This window comes from Pimephales promelas, chromosome 21, assembly GCF_988280905.1.
Source record: "Pimephales promelas chromosome 21, fPimPro1.hap1.1, whole genome shotgun sequence".
Lineage (NCBI taxonomy): Eukaryota > Metazoa > Chordata > Actinopteri > Cypriniformes > Leuciscidae > Pimephales > Pimephales promelas.
The window spans coordinates 26,507,634-26,528,609 of NC_142789.1; the positions used below are offsets into that span (position 1 = coordinate 26,507,634).

Consider the following 20,976-nt stretch of genomic DNA (forward strand, 5'->3'; position numbering starts at 1 on the left):
CTTTGTTTAAATTCTATTGTTTTATTCTATTCTATCCTGCCCTAGTATATCATCATGCTGTTATATTCCACTATGTTTTTTTTCTGTTCAATACTTCTATTCCATTCTTATGTAATAGAAGCTGCATGTAGTGTTTGCCTTTATTGAACAACATGTGAGGGACTTATCGTCACTAAAAACATGGATTTTTTTTTTTTGGACTTTGGATTGTTCCATAACTAGTCACTGGTTTACAAAGTCAGAACAATGCTTAAAAGCTGCTGTGTGACAGCAATGGAAATGGTTGGATTGTTCGCGGTTTTCAGATCACGCATGTTATTAGCTTCAGCTTCTACATGAAAACAAATCGCGTTTGGTCCAGAGCGCATACCGTAGGCAGAGTCCAATGTCAATGTCAAAAGGGGAACTTAAACGGATTTTTCCATTTTAAACCCTAAAACATGACATTTAAACTAACGTTTTGGTAGTGCTTAGCACGAGGAATAGGTGTGGATGCTTAGAAAACTCTTAAGAATTTGAATGTTTGTTTAAAATAACTAGAAATCTTCCTGTCCCATCAAGTGGGCGGGCTCTCGTTTGCTGTCAACATTCATGCGGGATGTGCAAAACATGCTACAGCTTTAATAGAGATCCTTAAAACGACCCGTTTAATGACTTTAAAAAGCCTGTTTGTGTGGTGAGCCTGTGTATTTTAATCGTTTTTATTATGTAGTAACGTTAAATGGATAGACAGCACTGCGGATATGACTTGGCTAATCATAAATCACCAATACAGTAAAGATCTGGTTGCATGCTCTCCTCCTTCTGTAATCGACTGGGAAGCAAAAGGTTAATCAGGAAGATATCTTCTGAAATTCCATGTCAAGATCATAAATGGATCATAATTGTCAACAACAACAGGTGACAGCATGAGGAGCCGCAGTAATTCAGGAGTGAGGTTGGATGGATTTGCCAGACTGGTCCATGAAACAATATTATGTCACCAGGTATGTTCAAAACATAATTTAAGAATTCTAGTCGAGTCTGTATTTTATTATAGTTTCTCTAATGTGCTATATGTGTATAATTCTATTCTATTTATATTGTATGAGGCAATTCTTTTCAGTTTTTGATAAATTCTATTCTGTTTTGTTCTATATTCTGTTTTGCTAATGTATTTAATTTTAAGTTACATTTCTAATCTATATCATACATTATTTAATAGGCTATTCTTGTATATTCTATACTGGGCTGCAGTACTGCATTCTGAACATTCTGTACTGTCCATTATGTAAAACTGAATTATTAAAAGATTGGTAAAGTAACGTTAGTGTGTGAGAAATCAAGTTTAAATAAAAACACACAGGCATTTCTAGTTTCTTGTGGTTGAGATCGCTTTGTACCATTGGGGCCATTCTGAGAGGAGGAATCTAAAAATAAATAAGGCTTGAACAAAGGTCACCTTTAAATAACTTGTGAGTGAGGGAAATGTTTGTTTTATCTGTACCATGTGAATTGCAGAGTTGATGCTTCATGCATAACATAATAACTATGTTTGAGTATTTATTATATGATTGAACATTTTCACATATATAAATGCTCTGGAATTAGCATGACAAATCAGACTGTATTTAATTATGTGGTGTGAACTAATAAAGATAGGTTTGACCTCTCCATCATATAGAATCCAGTGACAGGTCTACTGCCAGCTAGCGAGCAGCAGAAGGATGCCTGGGTCAGAGATAATGTTTACAGCATCTTAGCAGTGTGGGGGCTTGGCATGGCTTACCGAAAAAATGCAGACCGCGATGAGGACAAAGCCAAAGCCTACGAGCTTGAGCAGGTGACAAAAACTTCAAATCATGACAACCTGTTGCAGCATTAGTAATAGTACTAGATTACCATTGACTACTGCATAACAGTGGAAGCAATCATCCAACCACCTGTTATAGAGCATCTTTGGGATCCCACAAATCTAAATGAAATTCAAACATTTACTCGCCCACATGTCAATTCAAACCTGTATGACTTTCTATCATCTGTGGAACACAAAATATATATAAATATAATATAATATATATAATATAATATAAAATATATATATATATGAAGAGTTCAGATGCAAAAGCCTCTAAATACCATTTGAAATTTTCTTCTTTAATGATGATTTTTATCAAACTTGTATATTTAAGTTCAGTAATTTCACTTAAATAACAATAAATAGGTAATTATCATTGCCATCTAAGTGAAATTACTGAACTTAAATATACAAGTTTGGTAAAAATCATCATTAAAGAGGAAAATTTCAAATGGCATTTAGAGGCTTTTGCATCTGAACTCTTCATATATATATATATATATATGTGTATGTAAATTGTCTTGCAATTTTGTGCTGCTCATTTCTTCCAGATAAAGTCACTACTTGCATTATTAATAACGTTTTATTTTTCAGAGTGTGGTTAAGCTAATGCAGGGGCTGCTGCAGTGTATGATGAGACAGGTATGGCATTTAACTCTGTGGGCTTACTCATTTGTTATTCTAAACCCATTGATTTGAGCTAGTTTTTATCCTTTATTTTGTACATTAGTTGATTGCTTTTCTGCACACATATGAACACACACGTCTCTGGCCTAGCTAAGCACGTGCATATTACGGCAGGTGGATAAGGTAGAGAAGTTCAAACACACACAGAGCACAAAGGACTGCCTGCATGCCAAATATCACACACCCACCTGTGCCACAGTGGTTGGAGATGATCAGTGGGGGCATCTGCAGGTCGATGCCACCTCACTGTACCTGCTCATCCTGGCTCAGATGACAGCCGCAGGTGAGAACAACAATTGATCCTTAAAAAGAACGATTTTGAATGTCTTTTTTTGAAACACAAAATTTTGTCTTGAATTTTGGAATTGGATAGTTTCTAGTATTGCTCAAAATATCGTCTTTCTAGACAAAGAATGAAGAAATTCGGAAAGAATTTTCATTTTTAGATTAACAAAGACCTCTTGAAATTTCTTGACCAGCACAGTTTTCTTTTTCCTAATGAAACATGAAATCCAGGGTGGGACGTATCAAATGATTTCCTACTTGCTTTAGCATGTCATGTACATCTTTACTCACATTTTCATTCTAGAGAGCATTTGATTGGACAAAAATATGCATAGTAATCGAGTTCTTGAGAAAATCACGATTATTCTTAAACATTTATATGTTATAAATACTCATTTTTTTTTTTTTTACAAATATTCATAGCCAGTCTCTCAAAAATCTGTTTGTGCAAAACCATTCACAAATTCTCCACATCTTTCACACACTTTGTTTACTAATTACTTTGGTGCAGCTGCAAAGCATTGTTAGCACAGAATTTTGCAGATTCCCCCTAAAAACTAAGGCAGAAATTGTGAAAATAGTCCACCGATTCTCAAAGCTGATTTGCCATGGGGTTTTAAATTTAGCCGTTGTGCTTTTTGTTGTGCTGTAGGGTTTCTTAATTTCAGCAACCATCTTCATTGTTGTTAAAATCTTATCGCAGGTCTACGTATCATATCTAACCTGGACGAGGTGGCGTTTATCCAGAACCTGGTGTTCTACATCGAGGCAGCCTACAAAGTGGCCGTAAGTTCTCACTGGTTTAACAGGAGGTTATACTGTATACCTGAGCTGAACTTGGATCACAGTCCTGTTTTTTTTCCCCCTGCAGGATTATGGGATGTGGGAGAGAGGCGACAAGACCAATCAGGGAATTCCTGAACTAAATGGCAGCTCTGTCGGAATGGCTAAGGTGGGAGGGCCATCTGTTCTCGTTTAGTCTCTATGTTCATTCAGAAGTTGATTTTAATTTAGTTTGCTGTTCATGTTTTCAGGCAGCTTTGGAGGCCATTGATGAGCTCGACTTGTTTGGAGCTCACGGAGGCCCAAAATCGGTCATTCATGTTCTCCCAGATGAAGTAGAACACTGTCAGGTAAATTAATCAGAGGTCTTAGTTAGTTATTATTTTACAGAGCGTCATATATCAAAGTAGATCATAGAAGCCATCGGCACTAATGGTCTGTATGATCTCCTTAGGCTTTGGTTCTGGTTTTGGGACATTTGGGAGGAGTCAAACATTTAGTTTCTCATTGTGTTTCTAGTCTATCTTGTGCTCCATGCTGCCTCGAGCTTCCACCTCTAAGGAGATAGATGCTGGTCTGCTCTCTGTGATCTCCTTTCCTGCATTTGCAGTGGAGGATGCAGATCTGGCCAACATCACCAAGGGTGAAATCATCACAAAGCTGCAGGTACTGTGGCGAAAAAACAATCCATCTTAAGTTATCTAATAATGGACCATTTTTATGGGCGATAATGGGGCGATAATGTGTGAGAGAGTGCAATTCTTTAGTTTAATTTTATAGTTAACTGAACCGGGGATTAAAAATGGCAGTTTTAATGGGTTTCAATGGGGACATTTTTGTCCAAAAAGTGCTGAGAGGGAGTATTTTTTTTGTACCTAATGCAAAAAATATTTTTTTAAGAGAATGACGGTGGAATAGTAAAATTCCAATAAAAATACACACCTGTGCCAATTTTTTTGCCGTTAGCTTTAACACAGGCAAAGTGATAAAAAAAAAACAAAACTGAAAAGGACAAAAATGTCTATAAGGATGCATAAGGGTTAAGCATATTTTAATAATTTTAGGGACGGTACGGCTGTTGCCGATTTATCCGAGATGGATACAGGACCCCAAAAGAGGTAAGCAGATTTTCCACAAAATAAGTATTTTGTGGCTAGTTCTCTAATTAATGTGACTGTATTTTTATGGTTGTGCTAGGACCCCACTCGACTTCACTATGACCCAGCTGAGCTGAAGCTCTTTGAGAACATTGAATGTGAGTGGCCAGTGTTTTGGACTTACCTTATTCTTGATGGCATCTTTAATGAGGACCATGAACAGGTATGAACAGGCTATCCTGTAAACCATCTTTTTATTAAATCGAATGAATGAGAATTATGGCCACTTACTGCGTAGTAATGATTGACGGCTGTGTCTTTCCTCATAGGTGCAGGAATACAGAGAGGCTCTTGATGAAGTTTTGATCAGGGGCAAACACGGGATTCGTCTGATGCCTGAACTCTACGCTGTACCTGCTGACAAAGTGAGTTTCTTATTTATTTATTTATTTCAACTTGAGTTTCTACTTTTTAGAACTAGTTTAGTTACTCATATCAGGACCATGCACATTTTCTAAATGTCTGATTTTCATGTGCAACAAATTATCATTTATCATACTGAGCTGTCATACATAATTATTATATCAAAATATTTTTACAAAATATTTTTATTTTATTTTATAATTTTACTGTGTAAAGAAGATGCAGTTGTGCTTGAAATCTGAAAAGTAATTCACATTGTATTTGTGTTTGCGCTCTGGTCAGTAACTGACAAAAAAACAATTCTGGATAAAATGTTTTGATCTGTTGCTCATCTGTGCGTTTGTTTCCTGTTCAGATTGAGGAGGAGTATAGGAATCCTCGCTCTGTGGAGCGCGTGGCCGCTGGACAGCTCCCGCATATGTGGGGCCAGTCACTGTATATCCTGGGCAGTCTGCTGGTTGAGGTACTGAAGCCTGGAATGACTGGATCTGGTTCCATATTAAACATATATAACATGCTACCTTTTGCACATGTCACATGTCAGTCATGACAACTCTCTGAGTAGTTTTGGCATGGAAATGAATATGGCGATGTTAATATATTTGGTCTTGGTGAACTAGACCTGCTTTGCATGCTGCTGCTGCAGAGTAAGAATAGACTTGCTACTGCCATTGGATACACAGGCACGCTGCTTGACAGGTGGAGCTAGGGGAGGTGGAGGGTGTCAGATGAACTCTGATAGTGTGCTGCAGGACTGAACCAGACTATTTAAATGTTGAGCAAGCAATCTCATTTGGTGGCAGATCCAGCAGAGGTCAATCAGCTTGCCATGTGGTAATGGTGTGATACTTGCAGATTACATGTAATGGATCTATCAGTCTGCGCCATTGAACTAGATATTAATGTCAGTGTTTCTTGTGCAATCCTTAATGATTTATCTATTCTGCTCCTTTTACTGTTATTTGACAAATTATTTGTTTTTATCAGGGATTCCTGGCCCCTGGAGAGATTGATCCTCTTAATAGACGATTTTCTAAAGAATTCAAGCCAGATGTTGTTGTGCAAGGTTTGTGAATATTATTTCCTATTTTAAAGGAATATTGACAGTTATACACACAGACCAATTTGTGCAGTTTCTTAAATTGTGTAGAAGTACCTGTTATTACCTTTTAACCCTCAGGTGCTCTTCGGTCATTTCTGACCGAAAAATTTTCTGTTTTGAATTTCTAAAAATCACAGCTTCATCGGAATGTTATGAAACTTGGTGACTTTTATGGCATTATGTTTGTGAATGCAAAAGAAAAAATTAGGTCATGATCTGAGCATGCTAAGTGGTCATAAAAAAAATAGTCACACTTGTGGTCTTCGGTCAAAAATGACCAACCCATAGGAAATGAATGGGAAATTGACAAAAACACAAAAAAAAAGTATTTATTTTTTATACATTTTTTTTTTATAAAAAATCGTTTTTGAGATTGTTTCAACTATATATTCAAATCCACCAAAAAATAAATAAATAAATAAATGTGTTCATAAACATCTGGGGAATTCACATTCTTCTCCATAGAGAGCTGGACATGCTATCTAGTGGTTACACCATGATTCTACACTTTTTCTCTATACTGTAACCAGATGGTGCTAATTTTGTTCAAAAAAGAAATTTTTTTCTGAAGGCCTAGACTCTATATTAAACTAAAATACTGCATTAATAATTTTTTGAAAAAAATAATATATATATATATATTATATTATATATAGAAAAAAAATATATTTTTACATGGCAAAATAGACCATAAATATTGCATAAATATTAATAAATTCAATCAAATTGTCTCAAAATACTAAATTACAAAGAATAAATATTATAGAACAAAAATAAATTGGGATGGAGGAAATTTAATTTTTAGGTGTCCGGTCACTTTTGACCGGGAAGATAACAAGTGTGACTGCGAAACGAAGAGCACCTGAGGGTTAAACAGCTGTAATTTAGGGGAATAGTACTGTATATACCATGTTTTTTTAGTTCAATTTTTTTTAATTACTTACACAATAGTTTTACACAAAATTAGCAAGAAATAAAGTGCTACAGGATACAAAGGAAAGAAAGAGATAAAGGGCAAAAGTTGACAGCTCAAATGAGAATTAACTTTTTAAATGATTATATTATAATACCAATTTCTATGATATCTAACAAACAATTATCACTGTGTTTGAGTGACACAAAACAACAAATATCACAACAAATCAGAGATTCATTGAACATTTAGCCTGCTGTTTTTCATGTTAAAAATGTATAACTTAATAAACTATATAATATGTAATGATTGTGATGTAATATTATAACTTTATGATATGATTTCCATCTATAAAATGTGTGAGATTATGAAAATCTGCCACATAGTAGGAATGACCCAGCTGGTTGCTTTGGGCTGAAGCAGATTCGGTTCATTACTAGAATCTTGACGCTATAATTTGCTGAACAGAGAAAATTGACCTTTTGCTATCCGCTCCATTTGTTCTGTTTAGTTAGTGTAGTTGCCGAGTCAGTGCAGATCCAGCAGCTTCTGAGGGATCATGGGATTGAGGTTCAGACTGTCTCTGAGGTTTTGCCCATCCGGGTCATGCCAGCTCGCATCCTGAGCCACATTTATGTGAAACTGGGTAAGTGTTCAGATCAACCATGACTAACAGGACAAAGCTGGATGGAGTAAACGGCTGCATCTGTAGAATTGCTGTAAGAAGAAGGTATTTAAAGGGATACTCCACTTTTTTTGGAAAAAGGCTCATTTTACATCTCCCCCAGTGTTAAATGGTTGAGTTTTACCATTTTCGAAACCATTCAGATGATTTTCTGATATTTAATTAGAAGAATATCAGTAACTAGACAGTTTCTGGTTCCATTGACTTCCATAGTATACTAAATATCAGAAAATCGGCTGAATGGATTCGAAAACGGTTAAACCAAACTGTTTAACTCTGAGGGAGTTGTAAAATGAGCCTATTTCCAAAAAAATGGAAATATAAAATTAAATTAAAACTATTTCCTTTCTCCATTACATAGGTCACTATAAAAAACTGAATCTGAGCGGGCGACCGTACAGGCACATCGGTGTCCTGGGAACTTCAAAGTTTTATGTGATCAGAAATGGTACTTACACATTCACTCCACAGGTAAACATGAATTATCTCACATGGCAGGAAATCTATTATTAGTAGAAGACCTACTGCACAGTCATGCATGTACTGTAAAGTCTAATAAAGTCTTTTTTTTCTTATAGTTCATTGACCAGCATCACTTCTACTTGGCCTTGGATAACCAGATGATTGTAGAGATGTTACGGACAGAGCTTGCTTACCTCTCTTCCTGCTGGCGGATGACTGGAAGACCGACCCTCACGTTCCCCATCACACAGAGCATGCTGGGTAGAACGTCTTCTTGTTGCTATCCTCAGAACATATTGTTACAATCTGCAAAAAAAAAAAAATGATATTAACAGATTCGTTGTTTCCATTATTGGCTAAGTTGAAGATGGTGACAGTGTTGACCCATGCATTCTGTCCACCTTGCGGAAGCTTCAAGATGGCTACTTTGCGGGAGCGAGGTCAGACAGTTTGAGACAATAATAATAAAAAGAGATTTGTATAGTATGATGTTTAAGGAACGGATGTGGTTCATTTCAAATCCCCCGTGCTCTTTAGGGTGCAGATGGCAAACCTCTCCTCGTTCCTCACCACCTCCTTCCACACCCAACTCAGCTTCTTGGACGCCGACTCTGAAGAGGAGCTGCTAGAGGAGTATGAGGAGGAAGAGGAAGAGAGTTTTGGGCCCTCAGGTATCCCTACCGACTCACACACAGTTGCTTCGTGAAGTATCTGTCCCCCCAAAATACTTACATACCTTTACCATTGTATTAGAAAGACTCTTTTTTGAAAACTTGAACACATTTGCGATGTTGATAACTGTGGAAATGCATCATTTCAGTCTGTGCAAAGGTTCCATTGTTAATTCAAACTATTAAAGCTAAAATAAAATATAAATTCCAAGAAAAACCTAAACCTAAAAAAATGAAAAATCTGAAACGTTTTTTGTTGAACTGAAATAAATAAGTTCTGGAATGAATAAAACTACAGCTTAAAAGCTAAATTAAAAGCACTGTAAAATGTAAAATGAAACTATAAAAGTAAAAGCTAATTCAAAATATTAATAAATATTATAATAGTATATAAATAATACTAAAATAGCACTGCTTATAATTTATCCACTGATTTTAGAGCATTTTAAAACATTTATTTTTACATTTTAGCTATAAGCTAACTTAGATAATCACCATTTTTAACAATAATTTAATAATTTAACATTTGATAAATGTCACCTTTAGCAAATCTCAAAGTGAATATTCCTTTTTAATACTGTACATTATACTGTTAACATTTAACTGCCTAAATGAACATTTTATTTATTTTCTAATATTTAATTTGTGTTTTATTTCTTGCAGGAGGTGCAGTAGACAGGTTTGACCAGTATCTCACAGATCTTTTGCACAGCACTGCCACAAAATGCCATCTACCTCCCATCCAGAGGGGGCAGCACCATGTTTTCAGTGCTGAACACACCACCAGGGACATCCTTTCTTTCATGGCCCAGGTTCAGGGCCACAACATGCCCAGTAAGCCCTCAAGATGGATCTTTATTTGTAAAGTTGATTACGTGCTTTATTTCAGTGAAAGACTAGCTGTCTCCTTATATGATGTGCTTTTCAGAGCCTTCCATGTATTTGCCTGTTGCCCCTATCATGAGCAAACACAGGAAGTCTCTGAACCTGCTGGATGTTACTCAGCACAATGTTTCTCATCACACCAAGGCAAGATCACACACTCAAGCAAGCATAAAGTGAAGAGAATTAAATGAATGCACATAGTTTTGATGTGTATGTGGTTTTATCTGCAAACACTCTAGGCTGATAGCGTTGACCTGCACTTGCCACATGATTCTCTTGGGAACACAGACTTTGCCTATCTGGTCAATCAGCTGAAGCAATGTCCAACCCTTCAGGACCAGGCGGATATCCTCTATGTCCTCTATGCTATGAAGTGAGACCATACATACAATTCAACTGTGCATTCTAATATTTTGTTATTTAACACAGCCATTTTAATTGAAATCGGTTATTAAATCATTCTCTTTGTGTGTGTTTAGGGGTCCGGATTGGGTGGTAAATCTGTCAGGACAAGGTGATGCGTCGGTTCGCTCTCTTCTCGAGGAGCTTTATGTTCGGGCGGGAGCGTGTAAGGAATGGGGCCTCATCCGCTACATCTCAGGCATCCTGAAGAAGAGGGTGGAAGTCCTTGCTGAAGTGAGACCCAATGTTAATCAATGCATTTTTGACCACTACAGGCACTTTTATGTTTCATGTGTCGAAAAAGGAAAATAAAAATAATAATAACAAAAGAAAGTATATATATATATATATATATAATTTTTTTTTAAATACACACACACACACACACACACACATATATATATATATATATATAGAGAGAGAGAGAGAGAGAGAGAGAGAGAGAGATCTGTGAGATACTGGTCAAACATATCTCCTGCACCTCCTGCAAGAAATAAAAGACAAATTAATTAATTAAATATTAAAAAATAAATTAAAAAATGTTAATTTAGGCAGTTAAATGTTATATGTAAAATGTACAGTATTAAAAGGAATATTCACTTTGAGATTTAATTATTAAATTATTGTTAAAAAAAGTGAAGGTAAAATGTAGAATAAATGTTTTAAAATGCTCTAAAATCAGTGGATAAATGATATGCAGTAAATATCTGTCTGTCTGTCTGTCTATCTATCTACAGTATATATATATATATATTGTATATATGTGTGTGTGTGTGTGTGTGTGTGTGTGTGTGTGTGTGTGTGTGTGTGTGTGTGTGTGTGTGTGGGAGAGAGAGAGATTAAAATAAACAGATTTAGAATTTACTTTTTTTAAACTTTTTTTCACACTATAATTGAAAGTTCGGGTTTGGTAAGATTGTTGTTGTTGTTGTTTTTTTAAATAAAGAAGTCTCCTTAAGGCTGCATTTATTTAATCAAAAATACAGTAATATTGTGAAATATTCTTAAAATTTAAAATAACTGTTTTAATATATTTTTATAATGTAATTTATTCCTGTGATGGCAAAGATGAATTTTTAGCATTACTACTCCAGTCTTTAGTGTCACATGTTCCTTCAGAAATCATTCTAATATGCTGATCTGCTGCTCGAGAATTATTGTTATTATCATTATTATCAATGCTCAAAACAGTTGTGCTGCCTAAAGTTGCTATGGAAACCATGATACAAATTTTTTCACGATTTATTGATGAATAGAAAGTTCAAAAGAACTGCTTTTATTAGAATCTTTTGTTATATTATAATCCTCTTTACTGTCATTTTGGAACAATTTAATGCCTCCTTGCTAAATAAAAGTATCATTTTCTATCTTGCTCTAAAAAAAATAACTCCAAACTTTTGAACAGTAGTGAATGTTACATTAAAACTATCTTGGAAACGTTTCCCCTAATTTATTCATCATTTGTTTTTTACTACTTTTTCAGACTCAAATTTTAATCCTAAACCATGAAATTATACCATAAAATATAAATTATAAGATTTCTTAAACATAAATAAAAACTAAATAATCTAAACAAACTATAAAATTGGGAGTTTGACCATAACCAACAATTTTGCCTCTAATAGTTTTTTGTTGTATGTTTGTTTATATGCACACAGGCCTGTACAGATCTGATCTCCCATCATAAACAGCTAACAGTGGGTCTTCCTCCCGAGCCCAGAGAGAAGGTCATCACAGTGTAAGTGACTTTAGTTGAATATAGTCATTTTAGATGTTGATTTTTAAATAGTTTTTTTTACTTAACCAATTCTCTTATTTATAGTCCTCTTCCTCCTGAGGAACTGATTAGCCTGATCTATGAGGCCAGTGGACAAGACATCAGCATTGCAGTACTCACACAGGTAGCACTAATTAAAAGCCCTGAAGTAGTGTTGCTTTTTCCCCCTCATTTCACTTATTAAACTTCTGAATTCAGGAGATCATGGCGTATCTGGCCATGTATGTGCGCTCTCAGCCATCTCTATTCGGAGATATGTTGCGTCTGCGCATCGGGCTCATCATGCAAGTGATGGCTACAGAACTTGCACGCAGTCTACACTGCTCAGGTACAACCAATCAGACAATGCAAATCCTTATTGTAAATTCACTGCAATGAACCTGTCCTCATGACCTCTACAGGTGAGGAGGCGTCCGAGAGCCTGATGAGCCTCAGTCCGTTTGACGTGAAGAACCTCTTACATCACATCCTGAGCGGGAAAGAGTTTGGTGTAGAGAGGAGCAGTGAGTATTATTCAACCTTAGTTTTCATGCTATTTACTCCAGCAAATATTTCTGCTGGTCTGTTCCTTAATCATTTCCCTGTATCGTGTGAAAGTGCGTCCTATTCAGTCTTCAGCTACAAGTCCTGCCATCTCCATCCATGAGCTCGGACACACGGGGGCCACCAAGACGGAGCGAACGGGCATCAGAAAACTCAAGACTGAAATCAAACAGGTTGAGTGAAATAATTTGTTTCATAAATGATGATATATTTACCCTGCCCTTTAAGATGTTATAAACTGATTTCTTTACTAGTGTACGTTAGACAGTTACCTATGAAAGCGTATTGCATTCACTTGAGGAAACAAAATCTACTCTGTTTTTCTGAATTAACGAGTTAATTATCTCAGAATTACGAGATCATTTTTCATGGAAAAAAGTTTTTCTGAATTAATGACAAAAATATGAGTAACTCATTAATTCATAAAAGAACTCATTCATTCAAGAAAAATATATCTCATAATTCTGAGTCATTAATTCAGAAAAACAGAGCAAAAACCTTTTTTTCCATGAAAAATGATCTCGTAATTATGAAAAATATTTTTCTCTCCCTACAAATAAATGTGACTTGACTTGACTTTCATTAAATAACATTTATATTATTTTGTTTTCAGCTCGATGACTCCAGACCCATAAGCGTGGGTTGAGTTTGTAAATTGTTTTGTTTGTTTTTTTCAGGCATGCTGTGCAAATACTTTAGATTGGTTTTTATGTGTGCAGAGCCATTCTGTCTAGATGTCACAGCACATTTGTCAAACCATGAAAATTCAGAGTAATGTTCAGTTTGCCCATATCATACACATCTTGAAGCATCTTTTTGACTGTAAGCCTCTCTTTATGATGCCTCAAATGTTCATTCGTCTGAAATACTTTCAATTTCAATGTTCATTATAAATGTTTGTATGTTCTGCTTTTATCCTCATAGATCTTTACCAGCAGTCATTCCATCAGCAGTAATTTCACATCCCCACGTTCCACGGTAACTCAAAAAAACAAAAAAACTCTCCGTTAACTCCCTCTCTCCACTGTTAAATACTTTCCCCTCCTATATATATATATATGTATATGTATATATGTATATATATATTAGGGCTTTCAAACAATTAATTGCGATTAATCGCATCCAAAATAAAAGTTTGTGTTTACATAATATATGTGGGTGCACTGTGTATAATTATATATATATATATACATACACACATATATATATATATATTAGGGCTGTGCAAAAATTAATTGCGATTAATCGCATCCAAAATAAAAGTGTTTACATAATATATGTGTGTATGCTGTGTAGAATTATTTTGTATATATAAATACATATGCATGGATGTATATATTTAAGAATTATTTCCATGTAAATACTGTATATATGTCAATACATAATCTATATTATATACAAATATACATATTTTATATATGAATAACACATTTTCTTAAATATATACATGTAAGTGTGTGTATTTATATATAGAAAATAATTATAAACAGCACACACACATATATTATATAAACACAAACTTTTGTTTTGGATGCGATTAATCGCAATTAATCTTTGCACAGCCCTAATATATATATACATATATATATAATTTTTTAATTTATTTGATTTTTTTTTTCAGTGCTTCAGATTAGTTATCTGAGTTGAAAATGGACAAACTTCCAGCCATAACAGCAAATTAACATCTGTAATATGCATCAAAATTCAGTCTTGTCTTGTTGTGGTCATTTCACTCACTTAGCATGGGCTGACATTATGACATCCTTAGCTATGTTTGTCCTAGTTCTTGCTTACTAAACCTTAAGCATGTGTTTTAACCATGTTACAGTATATGTGGTGATTAGAGATGTCACTTTTAAACCGGCGGCCCACATTGTTAGCTCTGCCTTTGTACATATACTGATAATGGAAATGTGTGCGTGTCTGTAGCGATGCAGCAGCCCCTCCACTCCCAGTGGGATCCTGTCTCCGACCGGTACAGGCGACTCACACCTGCAGTGGGAGGAGCGCCAGGGCCAGTGGCTGAGGAGACGCAGATTAGATGGGGCCATTAACCGGGTGCCCATGGGCTTCTACCAAAAAGTTTGGAAGATTCTCCAGAAATGTCACGGCCTCTCCATTGCCGGATACGTCTTGCCTTCCTCCACCACCAGTGAGGTGCATACGCCTGCACACGCATACACACACACTATAATGTACTGAGCCTCTTAACTACTGTTCAATAATTTGGGGGTCAGGTTTTTTTTAAAGATGTTACATTTTTACAAGATGTAAGATAAGTCTCAGGTGTCCCTAGAATGTGTCTGTGAAAATACCCCACAGATAATTTATCATATCATGTTTGAGTGGAATATATTAGATCTGTGTATTAAAGTGAAGGCAGCGTAATACACAATACCTTCTGCTATAGATGCTGTTAATATAAATCAATCAAACCAAAGAAAAACAGAAAACCACTCACTGCTCTTGATTGAATAACTTTAGTAGCTTTAATAAGAATACATTTCTTACTTGAATGCTTGACTGTACAGCTCATTCAAGGCAGGGTCTATGCTAACAGGGTAGTCATGGGCGGGGCCTAAACATTTGTGATGTCACATTGCAAACAAAACTGCAAATGGCTTGTTCTGAGACACTTCCTATGATTTATGTGGATAAAAAAAAGGAGTGGGTGGATTTTTACCATTACAGGGTGGTTGTGTACACACACTGCCGACACACATTTATGTTCAAATACCATGTAAAAGTGAATTTTGCATAATAGGTCCGCTTTAATTAATACTTTTATTCAGCAAGTGTGCATTAAATTGTTTAAAATGAGAGTAAAGACATTTATAATGTTACAACAGATTTCTGTTTCTAATAAATGCTGTTCTTTTGCACTTTCTAAACATCAAAGAATCTTGGGGGAAAAAGTTTTCACAAAAATATTAAGCATTTTCAACATTTATTTTTATTTTTTTACTCCAAATGTTTTTATTGGTTTTAAATGACAATACAAAATAACACATCATAAACGGTAGACAGTAAAATATTTATTTATCATTATTTATGATATTATTATTTACTTTTTTTTTACTATATTACTATATTTTACTATATTATTTACTATTATTTATTATTTATATATACACATTATTTATCCCTTACATGATCTCCCTACTCAATCCACTAGGAAAATAAATAAATAAATAAATAGAATAAAAATAAATAAGTAAAATAAAAATATAAAAAATGTTATAATAATAAAAAATTTAATTAAAATAAAATGAATTGAAAAATATTACATATGGAAATGTTTCTTGAGCACCAAATCTGTGGTTTCTGTGGCCATCACAGGAATATATTAAATTTTTTAAATACATTCAAATAGAAACCGGTTATTTTAAATAAAATAATGTCTCACAATATGACAAAAGAGATTTATTTCATAAACATCGAACCAACCCCAAACCATTGAACAGTATTCATATATTTATTTTATATTTTAGATTGCTATATTATATTGAAACATGAATCTGGATTTTTTTTTTCTTGAAATACCCTTAACTGTGTGTATGTTGTCTGTGTGTATTATTGTAGATGACAGAGGGAGAGATTAAGTTTGCAGTTCACGTGGAGTCTGTACTGAATCATGTCCCGCAGCCCGAGTACAGACAGCTGCTGGTGGAGGCCATTATGGTGCTGATGCTTGTGGCCGACATGGAGATTCCCAGTATTGGTGGAATTATTCACATCGACCGCATTGTCCACATGGCCAATGATCTCTTTCAGCAGGATCAGGTATCATCATACTTATATATATATATATATATATATATGTGTGTGTGTGTAATCATAAGATGCTCATTATAAGCTGTTTGGTTTGTTCACATGTATGTACACACCTGAAAGGAGTTCTGAAAGGGGTAGTTCACTTTTAAAAAAAAACTTTTTTTGGTCATTTACTCACCCCAATGTCATCCAAGATCGAAAATAAATTAAGGTTTTTGATGAAAACATTCCAGGATTTTCTCCAAATAATGGACTTCAATGGGAACCAAACGGTTACGTTCAAGGTCCAAATGAGAGTTTCAGTGCAAACTGTTCAAAGGGCTTTAAACGACTCCAGACGATAAATAAGTCCTTATCTAGGACCCTTCGAGTCATGACTCGAAAAAAGATTTGTTCATTTTCATGAATGAGTTTGAACAGGAGAGTCACAAAAGATCATCACAGAACCTCAAATGTTCAAGGCGAACATTTGTGCTTATAAAACGTAAACTTTTTTATTTATTTTTTAAATGAGCGATCGTTTCGCTAGATAAGACCCTTATTCATCGCCTGGTGTCGTTTAAAGCCCTTTGAAGCTGCACTGAAACTCTCATTTGGACCTTGAACCGTTTGGTTCCCATTGAAGTCCATTATATAGAGAAAATCCTGGAATGTTTTTATCAAAAACCTTAATTTCTTTTCGACTGAAGAAAGAAAGACATGGACATCTTGGATGACATGGGGGTGAGTAAATTATCAGCAAAAGTTTTTTTTTAAAAGTGAACTCCCTCAAACACCATGATTGTAGTCTTGAGTTTTCTTCTGGGAATGTACACTTCACAATATTCCTCATTTAAATGATTCCCGCCCAAAGCATATGCAAAAAAGGGGGCGAGGCCTGTTTCATTTGCGTTTGTAGTTTGTTGAAAGTTGCGGTTATGGTAAGGCGTCCAACATTTACGAAAACACACTGAAAGCAGTTGACCAATCACGGTCCAGCCAACCAGATCAGAGTAAATTATGCTTTTCGGAAGGATGAGCTTCATAGAGAGAGGAACTAAACAGAGCATTACTGACAGACTGGGAAGAGAGGTGCTGCAACAATGTAAACTATGTGGAAAAATAATGTTTTTTTTTGAACATTCAAGCATGAAAACCTATTCTGGAAGTCCACAAAAGCAAAATCAAAACTTGACAATGGCTTAATAGCCCCTCTTAATGTCATCAAAACTGTGAAATAACGCAAATAGACTTTATTTACTGATGAAAAATGTTAAACACTTACATCAAAGTGGCCTTTTTTGTCTAGATTCCAGATTTACAATCAGGTCACTGTTGCATATGTGTTTTTATTACAGAGATCCAATGGAGCAAATGAGTATTTCTTGGAGAAAGATCCTGCCACAGGAATCTGCAACTTCTTTTATGACAGTGCTCCTAGCGGCAGCTATGGTACGATGACTTATCTTTCCAAGGCTGTGGTCACATATGTTCAAGACTTCCTGCCAAGCAGCAGCTGTCTAATGCAGTAACGACTGCAGTTCCCAGAAAATCTGTGACCTTCTGGACTGATCGTTGAACGGTTTCATTTAATCTAACAGTGAGAAGGTTCGGTAGCAAAGGACAAGCATCCACAGGGAAGCCACTAAAATATCACAGGTTTTGAAACAAAAAGACTGTAGGAAATGGACCACTGTGCTGTTCTGTGTTTGAAGCATACAATTATATTTATGAACTTTAAAGTGCAAATAACTCTAAAATAATTAATATATAATTCTATAAAATCTGGACATTTTAAGTAGCCTATATTTTTTGTTTGGTTGGCTAACTAATGTTATTTTATCATTTTATGCTCATAGAAATGTGTTTTATTTTATTTCAAATTGAATGTCTATATGCCAGTTCTAGTGATCTTTACTCGGTGTTGTATTACTGTAAGCTTTGATACTTGTGTTTTCCTCCTAACAATATCTTATAACTTATTACATTATAAAAGTACTGTGTAATCTGTTATTTAAACTGGTTCTTTTTATTCAAAGAATCATACAGTAAACATACAGACATTACCAAATGTAATACCTCTGAGAATCATGTAAAAGAAAATGAAATTATAGTCTGTTCTTTTCATGTTTCTAAGTCATTGTAAAGCCTAGCTAGTGCAATTCAAGCACTTTTTTTTTTATTTTGCACGGACAAATTAGACATTTGAATCATTATTTAGTGAACTGAACAGGTTAGTACATGGGTGCATGTTACAAATCTATTTTTATTCATTTTATAGGGGGAAAGTGATTGAGAAAATCAAGATAAATATGATGGATCAATTAATTTAGGTTTAGGTTTTGTTGTATGTTTCGATCTGTGACATTTGAAAAGCAAAAGGCATTTGAAGTTTTTTTTAATTTTTTTTTTTCATGGACACATGTGCGAGTTTTGGCTGACTTGCTAATGTTTATGTAAAATGAATACTTTTGAAGGAAGGTACTGTATTTTAGCCGCCATTAAGCATTTGAATGACAACGGATAAATTAAATTGAATTATTTAATTAACCATGACTTCCTGACTGTATGTTGTGGATTTTTCTGGTTATAATCTATGCTATGTATTGTCGGACGCTTTTTAAAAGTAATATTCTCAGTTAAAAGTAGACATTTACAGTTATTTTAAAACAGGGGCGTTTCTAGGTTTTAAAAACATCAGGGGCTGAATCCGAAACATCAGGGGCTGGGGTGAGTAATAAGATAACATGATTCGATACAGAGAATAATGTATATTGCAGGCCTATATGCGAGGGGCAGACTGGTTAAGAAAAAAACATCCCTGGCACTATAACCACACCAGCCCACGTTACCACACAGTCACACACACATGCAAAGGTGAGGTAGTTAGGGGGGTTCGGGGGCATCCACCGAGAAAATTTTGATTTCTCATACCTACATTTGTGCATTTTAAGGTTATGAAGTTCATAAAAATTGTATATTTTGAAAATGTCAGTGGGCAGTAGCAAAAAGCTATGAGAATGAGGATGTTGAAATGAATGATCCACGCTTGGATGCAAATGCAGAATGTTTCTGCTTATTGTTGACAATCCACAATCACATATTCCAAATAGGAATGGCCTTAATGGGAACTCTTTCAAGGATTATTTTACATAGATGTTATTTCAATCAAACACCAGTGCAATCTTTTGTGTCCAGAGGAAAATGAGCAATTTATATATTTGCATTAAATATTGGTTTCAGCAACTAGTTTCTTTCTAAGGTTAGCTAATCAATACATTTTTGGCACTAATCTGTTAAGTGCACTCATAAAAACAGTCACTTGTCGCCACCTACTGGCTTAATAATGCAAGTTGGGCAAACACAGACAAGCGGAGTGATACAAACGGTGAAAAGGCTGATAATGGTGAAATACTCGAACACATTTGAGGACCATACTAATATATATTGTAACAGTCTTGGCCTGTCAGTCACATTAAGCCAAGTTCACATTACATGATTTTAAGCCCGATTTATGCCCGATTTGCAAATCGTTGAGCTCGCCGACAGGTCAGGGTGTTGGGTGTTCTCGCGTGCAAATCGCGCGGAATTAGCGGACGATGAACGCTTGCCAATCTGTTAGAGCCAACAACGCAGCGCAGAGGCGTCGCCGAGCCCAGAAAAATATAATAATAATAATAATAATAATAATGATGATGTCATGAGTACAGCCAATCATAGCAACGCATGGGTTGAGGTCACCAGGTAAATATAAGTTTTTCTTTCTTTTTGCATTGTTTTCTCAGAGCAAATCATCGCGCAAACGGTGTGCAGCAGCGTGTTGTGTTCTCTTCTTCGCTGGGTATTGGCGCACGTGCTGTTTCGCGTCATTTCTGGTTCGTTGTGACAAGATGTGGTTTGTAGACGAGATAGAATCGTTGGGTGACAGAGTTGTTGTCAACTAGTTATATTTGATTATTTTCAGAATTTAGACCGTACCATAGTACTGAAACAGCTCACAAATGATTTGCTCTTAATCATCCGATCGTGGTTGGATCTCTAACGTTAGTGCGGTGTCAACTCGTGTAGTGAGTTACCTCCACTGATCAGTGGTTACCTCCTGTTGTGTATCAATCACGTTGTGTTGTGTGGTGTGTGAACAGCTAAACAACTTGAACACTATGGCCGTTTTAACTTTTAATCATCCGCAGGATATGAATTCTTGATATCAACAATGCCATTTTTTGATATCAAGAATGTAATTGTTGATATCAATAATTCATATCCTGGAGATTAATAAAAGCTATAACGGCTTGCCATATGAACATTCCTGATTTCACAGAGGGACCGCACAGTTCAGCCCGACGTTTTAAAACCATGTGTGAACAAGGTCCTCTGGTATGTAAGGCTTAGACCTGACACTAGGGGGAGGTAGTGTGCTTATTGATCTAGGATATCAGTAAGGCAAAGATAGAAGAAGTTAGATTGTTTTGTTTTTTTATTTATTTGAGAAACCAAGCAAATAAACAAATCAATAACAATGTCAAATCTTATTACAAACTTACAGTGCTTATCCTAGATAAATAAATAAAAAAATAATCTTAAAAGAACAGATTGGTTTGGGGTTTGCTTTTACTGTATATGGGTTTGCTGCAGTAAATACTGTATGTGACGTCCCCTATAAGAAATATC

The 20,976-nt window shown here is 35.3% G+C and overlaps 1 protein-coding gene across 5 annotated transcripts; it reads left to right on the top strand.

Moving 5' to 3' along the window:
• The first annotated feature begins 351 nt into the window (after positions 1-351).
• phka2 (phosphorylase kinase, alpha 2 (liver)) lies at positions 352-18,861 on the top strand. Of its 5 annotated transcripts, XM_089124956.1 has the most exons (32): positions 354-676; positions 901-986; positions 1,664-1,822; positions 2,432-2,479; positions 2,639-2,807; positions 3,513-3,595; positions 3,681-3,761; positions 3,844-3,942; positions 4,112-4,258; positions 4,657-4,710; positions 4,790-4,912; positions 5,019-5,114; positions 5,468-5,575; positions 6,100-6,178; positions 7,639-7,773; positions 8,174-8,283; positions 8,391-8,535; positions 8,636-8,714; positions 8,812-8,945; positions 9,609-9,779; positions 9,874-9,974; positions 10,070-10,203; positions 10,310-10,466; positions 11,891-11,970; positions 12,055-12,133; positions 12,208-12,337; positions 12,411-12,512; positions 12,607-12,725; positions 13,477-13,530; positions 14,482-14,709; positions 16,135-16,335; positions 17,664-18,861. In XM_089124956.1, exons 2-32 carry the CDS (start codon positions 909-911, stop codon positions 17,835-17,837), a joined length of 3,657 nt encoding a protein of 1,218 aa, XP_088981082.1. In that variant the 5' UTR covers positions 354-676; positions 901-908; the 3' UTR covers positions 17,838-18,861. The 5 variants fall into 5 exon arrangements, 3 of the variants coding, with proteins under 3 accessions (XP_088981082.1, XP_039529835.2, XP_039529836.2); XM_039673901.2 differs by lacking the exon at positions 13,477-13,530 and adding an exon at positions 13,166-13,189 and having other exon boundaries at positions 354-986; XM_039673902.2 differs by lacking the exon at positions 13,477-13,530 and having other exon boundaries at positions 354-986.
• The last annotated feature ends 2,115 nt before the right edge of the window (positions 18,862-20,976 follow it).

Excerpts from the sequence above, each read along its gene's own strand:
- phka2 (XM_089124956.1), top strand. The coding sequence starts at position 909 with ATGAGGAGCCGCAGTAATTCAGGAGTGAGGTTGGATGGATTTGCCAGA. Across the intron at positions 5,115-5,467 it reads ACGCTGTACCTGCTGACAAA|ATTGAGGAGGAGTATAGGAA; the intron begins GTGAGTTTCTTA and ends TTTCCTGTTCAG. Across the intron at positions 12,513-12,606 it reads GTTTGGTGTAGAGAGGAGCA|TGCGTCCTATTCAGTCTTCA; the intron begins GTGAGTATTATT and ends ATCGTGTGAAAG.